We start from the raw sequence: 11,583 nt of genomic DNA on the forward strand, positions 1-11,583 counted from the left end.
ACAACTATGTCAAATGAAGAAATACACAAATAAGATCTTGTTATGTTATATCTATACTCTTAGCGTTTAATAAAGTACTGTATATGAAATAGTCGATATAATATCGCGAATTGTAATCGTTATTTAAAGGACTATATTGTTAAGGAATTCTTTAATGAGGTATTTTCAACCATTTTTCATTGTATAACTTATTTATTTGATATTATTCAGCGAGATAATGGAAAGAGGAGCATATTAAATGAATATACTAAAAAAAATGTCCAAAAAGAATTGTTTGCATATCATACTGTTGAAAAATTATCCTTTGAAATAGATTGTTACAACAGTTTGTAGAGCGATATATGTATGTATATATATATATATAACATATGTATACAATTTAGGATGTCGAAAAACCACGAATGTGATACAATAATTCACAGTAGGTATCTCTTATTTTGTATCTTTCTTTAAGGAACTGTTCGAGGAGCGATTCTACTACTTACAAGATTAAAACAAAATGAAAGAACAGATATTCGTAACATATTATACTTTATCTAAACATCAGGAATTGCGATTGAATTAATGTTAGATTATTTTTTTGACCCAAAGAATTTTGATATGGATCTGCACACACTTCATGATTTTTCCTACATAATATATACGTATTAGGAAAATTTCTTTAACATATTTATATATGCGTGTGCACATGCTATAGTAAAATTCTTTAGTTCAAACCAATGGTCACGCTAAATGCCCTCCTATACCTTTTTTTCTAAATATAAAATAAAACTATATAACCCAAATTAAAATTCAACATCGTATTTTACTTGGTATTTTTTATATATCCTATATATGTATATATAATGTATATAATTATATGATTATTTATCTATAATCATATAATTACATGCGCGAATGCACAATTATATAATCGTTATGGCTAAACAGAAGAGATTAGTATTAAGAATAGTACTCGTAATAATGTTATGTATCTTATGCGGTGTTTCTCAACACAAGCTCCGAGTAGCTCTTAAATATTACAAGTGCTATCCGTTAAGGCAATGTCACCTTTATTCATTACGGATAAAAAATCGAATCAGTAAATCCAGAGAGACTGCTCTTTGCACTTTTGTTCCACAAAAAATTTCTCACATGTTACATGTGTTTTTACTGTTATTATTGCGAGTATTATTGACATCGCTTATATGCCTATACATTCTGCAAATTAAATAAATTCAATGTATCACCCTAAAGGAAGAAATTGTGGTTTATAGAAGTTTTAAGATATAAAGATATAATACACTTTTCGATGAAATAATATATTATATAAAAAAAAGTTTTAAATCACCATAAGCGTATTTCGTCGACTTTGCTTGTGCGAATAAAGATGGCTTTTCTTACACCTTGCATATTACATATTTTAATAAATGTCTTTCGAATTGTTCTATAACTTATCAGTTGAGAAACACCAATATGGGTTTTTCGTATTAATTAATATTACATCATGTCATGAGAATGTAACACCATCCTCATAGCACCTGAAGCATACAGTGAACATTCTCCCATGTATTATTTTATTTAATTACAGTCAGTCATTGGATTTATTTTATAACAAACTCCCTCATTTTCTGAACTTTATTAGATAATCGCTTAATGCATTCTCGATAGATATTCAGAAAAATTCAGTACAATTGCATAATTTCCAATGGACTAAGATTATAATAAGGCCTCAGAATATTTGACATATCGTAACATCCCATAGTTCATAGGAATATTACATAAAAATATATACATCATCATAAAACCTTGTCGTTCTTATTGATGTACATAAAAAAAGAAATAGTAATGTTATATATAAAAAAATACAAATTCTCATACATTTTATGTAAATCTGCAAATATAAAATTTTATATATGATGACACACACACGCACACACACGTAATGTGTGTACACATAAAAAAAATATAACAGACACACTCACGTATATGTATATTTTTTTGTTATATTGAAAAGAAATGAAAAAGAAAATTTCTATCAGATATGGGATGTTACATATCTATTGTGTTGAACATTTTTTAATGCGGTACTCTTCAGATGTTTATGCAAACATATTACAATGGAGAGTATATAAAGTGCTACAAAACAATTCCAATATGCTTTACAGTTGTTTAATATATCTACGTTACACGTTCATTGTGTATTTGTAAGGCCATATACGAAATTTAATACAAAAGATATTGTCTCTGTAGACAATATTCGATATATTGATTAATTTGGAAATTTGTCTATTCATAGACAAATGGACGACACAGCCTCAACAGAGAATGTTCACAGTGTAAGACAGCAGCACAGACATATCTCAGCGCAGCCTCACTTTACCATTAATTATATTATCCTCATTTTGCAATTGTAAAAACAGAGGCTTGTCAATTACTTTACGTTCAAAAGATCCTTGGTAGGTATTATTGGGTATGGGATCTCTTAAAAACTAAAATAAAATAATTTCACCTATGTGAATTTTTAAGTTATTAACTATTTCAATACACGCTCGATTAACTTTACGCATACCTGCATCACAGTTTTCTTGAAATCACCCATACACTGGCATTATACATCAACACTGTTATATCTTAAATGAAAAATGTATTACCTACAAAGGATACTTTGAGACAGTATTAAAAATACAAGTCTACATAGAAACAATATCGTATGAATTTTTGCCTCTTAACAATGTACAGAACTTAATGTTTACATGTAAATATTACATAACAACGGATAAACAACAATGTTTAACAGAATGTTTTGTACCTATGTGTCTAATATGGCATAAGATAGGTCATGTGCCGAGTTATTCTTGGCTACTGTCGAGTCTAAGCCAACATTATACATAACTAGCCTGTTTTTAAATAAGATGTGCATGATTTCAATGATTTATTAATCATTATTACACGCCATCTAACTACTTTCCGCTTTAGGGACTTCTAAAAGAATGGTTTATGTCTGTTTAAGTAATTTCAAATTTGTGTAAATGTTATTGTAAAAATTGCACTTACGAAAATTATTCCAATATATGTTGTATTATTATAGTATTATCATAAAAAGAGTTCTTATTTAAAAAGGTAAATTAAACATTTCTTATTTTTCACAATAATTGGAGTGTTGGATTTTGAAATTTTTAATTTTTATTGATTTTATTTTAACAATATCTAAGGTGATATAAGTAAACAGACATCTCTTGTTTAAATTTGAAATCGAATTAAATCGAATCTTTATTTTCCACTAACTGTACTAAGCACATAATAATAAATAAAAATTAATACATAATTCGAAAAACCTAGAAACTTGTTAGACTTATATCCAAGATATAAATACATATTTAAGTACTTATATCTATAAGAATTATATCCAATAAAACATTTTTAAAAATTCTTTAGAAGTCCCTTAATAATTTATTTCCATTCAACATATCCTTTCAAATTGATTTCACTCACTCTATGGTAAAACACACAACATTATAATATAATCCTATCAAAATGGCATTCAGTATTTTTTTTTATATAGGATTATTTCATTCAATATATAAAAAAAATATATAATTTCGACTACTCAATGGAAACGTTTAGTAATCGTCAATTTGTACTATCCGAATGCCATTTTTGTGTATGTTACATTTTTCCTGGACTAGTTCTACAAAGATGATGTAGGGCTGCCCACGAAATTCTAATTCAAATATAATTAATATCTATATATGTATATTTATGTATATATGTATAGTGGGATTTTATTGATATATAGTCAATTCACAATGCTCGTAATGTCACGAAATTTTATAAGCATCCGTAGGCTCATCATAAATATTATAATACATAGAATTTAATTACACAAAGAACCATTTAAAAATTTGAAAAATATAAACTTATCAAAAATAGAAAGATATATAACGTGTATATATGTATGTGAGAAGAATATAAAAATTACTTATAATTTTTAACAGAATGGTTAAGCAAAATGAGACAGCTCATAACATTAATATGTTAAATAAAAAAATGAAACGTTAAGTTTGAATGATCAAATATGAAACCATTAAATAATATTACATAAAATTAAAAATTTAATTTAAAATTATAAGAATCATGTTATTTTTCTTAAATCTTTTTTTATTTGAAAGGTTTTTTTTCATCAAAATTCGAATGCATGAAAGATATTTAATATTCGTATTTAGATACTTTGATTTGTATATACTCAGTTTAAAAATTATGATGCCCGCGCACATAGTACTTTTAAACTAAACTCAATAAATTTTATACCAAGACTTTTTTACAAAGCATGCTACGAGCTACTGTGACTGACTTATACTTACCTGAATAGGTGACAATCTCCCACTAGTATCTAGTACTTCAATTGCACATGTTAAGTGCTTATTAATTTTCTTTGTCGAGGTATACTTTTCGATTTCGGCAAATATGTACGCTATCTTGAATACGTCATGTTGGTACATATACATTACGTCCAATTTTTTGGTAAGGTCTTAGTAATGCAACGCCATCACGATTTACTGGCTTCATGCCAACTCCAAAATATTATTTTCGTTATAACTTGTATAATTTAAATAATTTATAATTTACATTTTCCTGCAGGGAGAGAACACAAGTGGTTGTACGCAAGCATATTCGGTTAGTTTCAGATACTATATTACAAAGATGCTTGGTATATACCACCACACTGCCGTTGATTGATGTATAAGAGAATTTCATTGTACATCTTTTTATATAACGCCTAACATACAGAGACCCTCAGATATACAGACAGATGTAGAGACGCACCTGAGTGTATGCGTGTTGTCATATGTCGAAAATGCTCTCTACCGCACGCATCTTCGAAATGCTTTTTTGATTTTTCGTCCTGGTGGTGCTGCTGACTGAGGAGGAGCGCTGTAAAACAAGATATATTATTTAATATATATTCTGTAAGGTACGCAATAAAACACAAATCAAGATATTTACTTAAATGCTGTTGGTGCACTTCCTTTGGTAAAGTTAAACGAAGGCCGACTATTTGGATCGAAAGCTACCGTTGGAGCAGAAGCAGGAGGATTAAAATTGAATCCTCCAGTCGGTGTAGATGTAGATGGCTGTAACATTAGAATCAGTAATATCAATTTATTTAAAACTAAAATAAATTCTGTAATAAGTACCATATTAAAAATATCTATTATATATGTAAACTTATATATTCACCATTGCTCCAAAATTAAAACCTCCTGATGGTGTAGCAATCGGAGCTGTAGATCCAAAATTGAATCCTGTATTGGACGAAGGAGTAGACGAAAATGATGATGTCGCTTGAGTCTGCGGATTTGCCTGTGGGGTACCGAATATCGGAGTTGCTATTGCGCCTTGACCGAATGCTGCCGGTGTTTCTTGTTTAGGTGGATTAAACGTAAAATTAGCAGCATTCGTTGGAGCGGAATTCGTTTCAAATGTACCACTACCAAAGGTATTGTTACTGCTCTGCGGCGTACTTGAATTACCACCAAACGTGAAAAGCGGCTTTGCGGACGACACAGCTGGATTAACATTCGCGGAGAAATTAAATCCGCCACTTGCCGACTGTTGCGACGCAGCCGAGCCGAACGTGAATAAAGATGAGTTCGGCTTGGTGGTTGAAAATATACTGGGTGTTGTCGTAGTACCATCAAAAGCGGATGTGGTATTATTTCCAAAGGTCGGGGCATTAGTCGAGCCAAAGGTCGATGAAGCAGCACTGCTGGAGTTCGGTTTGCCAAACGTTGATAGAGGATTTGTCACAGGTGAATTGAATACGGGCAACTTCGTTTCAGGCGCACCGAAAATCGGTAATTTACTCTCAGTATTACTGCCGAATGTTGGAAGTTTGTTCTCGGGCGTGGCATATCCTAACGATTTATCTCCCGTCGCGGTAAAACACGGTTTGTAAGTGTTGAATGCTGTTGTCTTTGACTCATTATTGAATAACGGCGTGGCACTCGGGAAGAGCGGAGTAGCAGCCGGTGTATCGTTCACGACTTTGCTAACTGACTGAGTAGTCTCGGGTGCCTTGTTTCCTCTGATTGACACACTCGTGGACAACGTGGCAGATGATGTCGGAACTTGACCAAAAGATGATATTGTGGCTGGCTGAGATGACGTCTTTGAATTGGAAAATGTGAAAGTAGATTGAGCAAAAGTTGGAAGACAAGTAGTCGTTGCATTTGTGGAAGTTGTAGTAGCAGTACTTATGCTGCTTGGTACTCCAAATGAAAATATCGGCTCTGGTTTTGTGTCTGATATATTCTTTGTAGTATCTTTTTTTGTCAATAACGATGGTAACGTCGTATTAGTGCTGATTGATACCGCATTAGTTGTTACCACTGATTTGGAGCTTTCTGTCACAATTGTTGCAAAGGAAGTTTTTTGGGTGCTCTGATTTGAAGTAGACTGATCAAGTTCTGTTTTCTGTACACCAAAGGTGAAAGAAGGTATGGTTGATGGAACACTGGATACAATGTTTACATTCTGTTTTTCACTGTCTGTTATTAAATTATCATTTTTCGGCATACTAAAAAGTGTTTTCTGTTTAGCTTCCTGATCAATAGATTCTGATTTTTCAGGACTTTTCACATTAAATGAAAATTCTATACTATTAACAGATGTTGTTACACTATTGGTTTTAGATACTTCATTTTTATTCTGTTCTTTTGGAATACCAAATGTAAATTGTGCCATACCACTATTCTGTTGTGCATTACCAAATTTAAATCCGTTTAAGGGAGATGTTGCGTCAGATTTAGATTGATTGTCAGCCTTATCTATCCCAAAATTGAATCCACATGGTCCACTAATAGAGTTTGTTGTACAAGTTTGTGATACACCAAACTTAAACTGTAAGGTAGAGATGGTATTCGAAGATTCGTTTGATTTTACAGTACCAGGCTTTGAAGCTTGGCAAGCCACACATTCCATATGCTTTGCATCATTTTGTAGCATACAAGCATCACAAATCCATGCACCTTCTGGTTTTTTAAATTTGTCCCCAAATCCATTACTTGATATCTGTTCCGTTTTGTTCGGTTCATCAGTAGAATTAGGCTTAGAGGTGTTGCAGCAAGGACAGCTGATAACAGAACTGTTATTTCTAACAAAGCATCCTGGACATTCCCAAGAATCTTTGCTTGGTTTAAATTTGTTCATTATTTCAGAATTATTAGATCTTTCCCGCGTTCCTGCCCAGGCTTCCTGCCAGGCTGTACTAGTGTTCAATTTTTGCACAGACGATTCCGTAACATTATTTGTCTGCTTCGGTTTTGTTTTTACAATAGTAGGTTTAGATGCATTGCAGCAAGGACACGTAATAACGTTCGCAACGTTCCTTAGTAAACAACCGGAGCATTCCCACGATCCTTCGGCAGGTTTAAACTTCTCCATTAGATCGGAATTTTGAGATTTAACAGTTTGTTGCATTGTAGAACTACTTCCTGATTTCGGTGTAGTGCATGCTACACATGTGTTGTCACTTTGTTTATTCCTTACACAGCAAGTCGAACATTCCCATTGATGTGTAGACAGTTTAAATTGAGAACCAAAGCAATCGACTGGTACGATCGGTTTTGTCTCTAAAACCGTATCCGTTGTTGATGTTGAGGGCGATGTAGTTTTTTTATTAGAATCGGATCGAGAAATTTTACATGCAGCGCACTGTTTGTCTGCACCATTGTTCCTAATCATACATTCATTACATTCCCAAGACGACTCTGTACTGTGAGTTCGTGTGATATCTAAATCTGAGCCGGCAAATGTACTGACAGTCTTGTCAGAGTGTATTGTTTCAGAAGCCAATCCTGAGTTTGACTGTCCAATTAAATTAAATTCCATTTTTTTAGATGTAGAAGAGAATACATCCATAATATTTCCTGATTTTAATTCTTGCGATGTTGCAGACTCGACGGAATTATTCTTGCTGCTTTTTAGTTTTGCTTTTAATCTGGGAGCTGTGGATGAGCCACTCCAAATGAAATTTGGTACGGATGTAATCGCACGATCAACAGTAGATTTATTTTCTGTTGTTGAATGCAAATTTGAATCACTTGCGCAGTCTTCGGCGTTGATCGGATTACTGAAGGTAAATTTGTTAACAGACTGCAAACTTTTCCCAATATCTGTCACCTTGATAGGGCTAGCAAATGTAAAAGTGTTTTCTTTGTTAGCTGTAGTTTTGCCTGTGGAATGTGAAACAGGGGGTGATAGGGTAAAATTGAAATTGGGTAATGTTGTTATTGGCAGAGGTATGTTTGGCAAATTTACAGGCGCCACCGTTTCTTCCTGTTCTAGATTTATTTTAGATTTGCCCTTCAACTTGCCGCGGTACTTTTCACTTTCAGTATCTTCCGTTCTAGAAAAAATAGATTTAATATTTATTTTAGAAAAATACAGATTTGTATACGAGTAAATATACGAAATTATACCTCAGTCGATATTCCTGTGGTGGCGGAGGTGGATTGCTACGAGCGGAAACGATCTTTCTAGCCATAAGAGTTGTATCTTGTAATTTTTGCCTTCGTCTTAACTTCAATATATCGGGGACGGTTGGTACTGTTAATTCGCGCGTCAAATGACGCAAACCTATTCTAGCGGATGGGTTTGCTGTCTCTTCTCGCGCTCTTTTTTTGCTCGTTGCCAAAGACACAGCATTATTCGCGTTTTTTAACGGAATTTTCTTCGCGTCAGATATAGGCGACGAGAAATGTTCTAGTGCGTCTAATATCTTTTTAGCAGTTTGACTCATACCCGATGAATCAACTCCATCAGAAGGCTTGACTTCAACATTGGTTCTCCTCGGCACTTTAAGTTGTATCTAAAATAAATACATAGAGCATTGTAACTCTGATTATATCAACAAATAATAAATTTTTATTTAACTCAAAAATAATTCTAGAAACAAGGAACTAAATTTTCTTAAAAAAAAAAAAAAAAAAAAGAGAGATTAAGGTACGTACGTCGTTTGAATTGCTAAAAATATTTCGACTTCGTTTGTAAAGACCTGCTGCATTTGCACCACCGAAAGTAATATTGCCACTATAAAAGGGAGAGGATAGCGGAGATGCGCGGTCTATAGCGTTTGTTACAATTGATGCATTAAAACTTGGCCTGCGACTACTTAAAGTATCACGAGAATTACTGTCTAGAAACAAGGATCTTGGAGATTGTAAATGATTTGCTGAAACAAAAAAAAAAAATTTGTATAATACATGCACCAATGCATTATTTTTTAAAAGTTGCAATTTTCAACTAAAATTTCAGCAACACATTTAATAGCATATTTATGATAAACTTTTATATAATATAAACTTTTATACAATATATGATTTATACTTACTAAATGTCAATTTATCATCAGCGTGTCTCTTTCTACTAGTAAAAGTCGAATTATATAATAAATTTGATGGGCCTTCATGCCTATTTATTTGTGGGATAAGCGAACTACAACCACTGGTACTTTCACTGGACTCCGAATTATCATCCATTCCATTTGCTATTCCATTATTGGTTGACGAAGCTAGCGAATTTAAGTCAGACCTATGAGACGTTACGGTCCTAATATCCGCTTGTATCGCAGAAGTCGAGGATATTAAACGGCTTATTCCACTTGGTCCAGCTGTCGCAGGTTCCAGAAAATCTTCTGTCTGTAAATAAGTTTTAATAAGCAAAGTTCATCTACCTTCAAGTTTGTCGTCTCTCAAATTCGTTCAGTTACCATGTCGTTATGAATAGAGTACTGCTCTTTAGGTTCAACTGTGGTTTTAGCTCTAGATTGTATAGAAAATGTGCCAGGTGGATGGATCACATCCATGCGAATGCGTGCTCGCTTGTTAGGAGGCTGTTGCGCATCATCCTCTAGCTCCATTTCCACAATATTCTCTCTACTGTCTAACACAGTCTCGTTACCTTGAGAGGTATTGAACCACTTACTAATCCATGAGGACTGTGGTATAAAATCTGTTACCTTGGTCGCCACTTTTCTTACAAATGACTGCAAAGAATATACACAGATATATGTAATGTACATACATATATATATATATATATATATATATATGCAAATATTAATACAAGTTTAATATTATAATATATATTTAATTATATTCATATATTTTGTGTGCATTTAATTAAAAATAATTTTTAAGCGGAACATACGTGATTATATTTCTATTAAATGTTAAGCTCAAACATACTATAATGTTGAGATACAAGGGAATACATTCAAATTTCAAGGATATAAAATAATATAATATTAGTTGAAGCTACGTAGAATAAAATAATGATGTAACACTTGCGAATTTTGTATGAAAAATAACATCCTGTTGAAAGCATGGAGCTCCATGGAGCTTACACTTTTCATATGGTTAGGTCGCACAAGTAGAATACATATTTCAAGTTACATTTTAAATTACGTTACATTACACACTTGGTTAGGTTGCGCAAGTAAAGGATATGTATTTTAAACTGCATTTTAAATTGCGTTATATTACGCAATACAAAAGACAATGACAGTTTCAACAATGCTAGGATCTCATGTGCTAAAACTGTTTAAGTGCATATGATAAATGTAACCGTGACAAGATTTGAAGCGCGAAGAAGACCTACGCAGAGTGCGCAATGCTCGCAGCTCAGCAAGGGAGACGCGAGGAAGAAAAAGAGATAGAAAAAAGGAAGAGGGAGAAACGTAGAGGAAGGCAATTCGCATTTCTTAAACCCAGAGGGTTATGTGGACGGAGATGTCCTTTTTTGCGACGTCTCAATTCGGAGTTGTGCTGATTTAAAACGCGTCCTCGCATCTTAAATCTGAGGACTCGTCACGCGCGCACGAGAGACGCGAGGCACAAATAGGAGATTGAGGTTATCGTCGGGTCTCATCCACCTAACCGTGACACCGTAGATATCGCATGGGGACGCCTCGCGTAGGGAAAGGGCGGGCATGCGGGACACCACGCGGCGAGGAGTCGGCGCTCGACGTCGTCGGTCCGATCATCATGCTATCTTGACGGCCGATACGAAGGGGCGCGCGACCCGTCGCCACCATCCCGCTCACGATCGTACGCCGTACCGAGGCTACTCACGTTGTTCGCGTCGTAGGGCTTCGCGTTGCGCGACGACGGCCGCCTGCCGGCCGGATTGCTGCCTTCTCTGGGCATGATTAACCACTTTTCACTCTCCTAGTCTTTCACTGTCGCTGCACCGACGACCGTTACGAAATGCACGCGCGCGTCGCGACCATCGCCTCCCTGGGAAAATTTGGTCACCGCCAGAACCGCGCACCACCTTTCCTGCTTTCCGTGGACGAGAGAGAGCCACGAGAGGAAATATGGCCGCGTTCGGGGATCACGAAGACCGCCACCGGGGCGCCAGCAGGCTTCCTTTAAATCGCACCCGACTGCGCCTGTGCCGATCACGTGACTTGAACGCGTTGCGCGTTCCCCTACCGCCGCCGCGCCGTTCGACCAATCGGAAGCGCAAATACTGAACTCTGCGCACCTTTCGATCCGACGTGCTGTACGCGACGAAAGCGACGCGGTACACTGTACAGCC

The 11,583-nt window shown here is 34.9% G+C and overlaps 1 protein-coding gene across 2 annotated transcripts; it reads right to left on the reverse strand.

Annotated features, from left to right (window-relative positions):
* Positions 1 to 172: 172 nt before the first annotated feature.
* On the reverse strand, positions 173 to 11,379 carry LOC105829398 (nuclear pore complex protein Nup153). 2 transcript variants are annotated; one of them, XR_003626784.2, is made up of 9 exons: positions 11,115 to 11,379; positions 9,752 to 10,027; positions 9,374 to 9,680; positions 8,994 to 9,214; positions 8,463 to 8,851; positions 5,221 to 8,389; positions 4,987 to 5,114; positions 4,699 to 4,914; positions 173 to 4,614 (listed from the first exon to the last, which is right to left on the reverse strand). XR_003626784.2 is itself a non-coding variant. In XM_012668182.3 (8 exons), exons 1-8 carry the CDS (start codon positions 11,187 to 11,189, stop codon positions 4,845 to 4,847), a joined length of 4,635 nt encoding a protein of 1,544 aa, XP_012523636.1. In that variant the 5' UTR covers positions 11,190 to 11,379; the 3' UTR covers positions 173 to 4,844. The 2 variants fall into 2 exon arrangements, 1 of the variants encoding a protein (XP_012523636.1); XM_012668182.3 differs by having other exon boundaries at positions 173 to 4,914.
* Between the last annotated feature and the right edge of the window lie 204 nt (positions 11,380 to 11,583).

Source organism: Monomorium pharaonis, chromosome 2 (assembly GCF_013373865.1).
Source record: "Monomorium pharaonis isolate MP-MQ-018 chromosome 2, ASM1337386v2, whole genome shotgun sequence".
Taxonomy (NCBI): domain Eukaryota; kingdom Metazoa; phylum Arthropoda; class Insecta; order Hymenoptera; family Formicidae; genus Monomorium; species Monomorium pharaonis.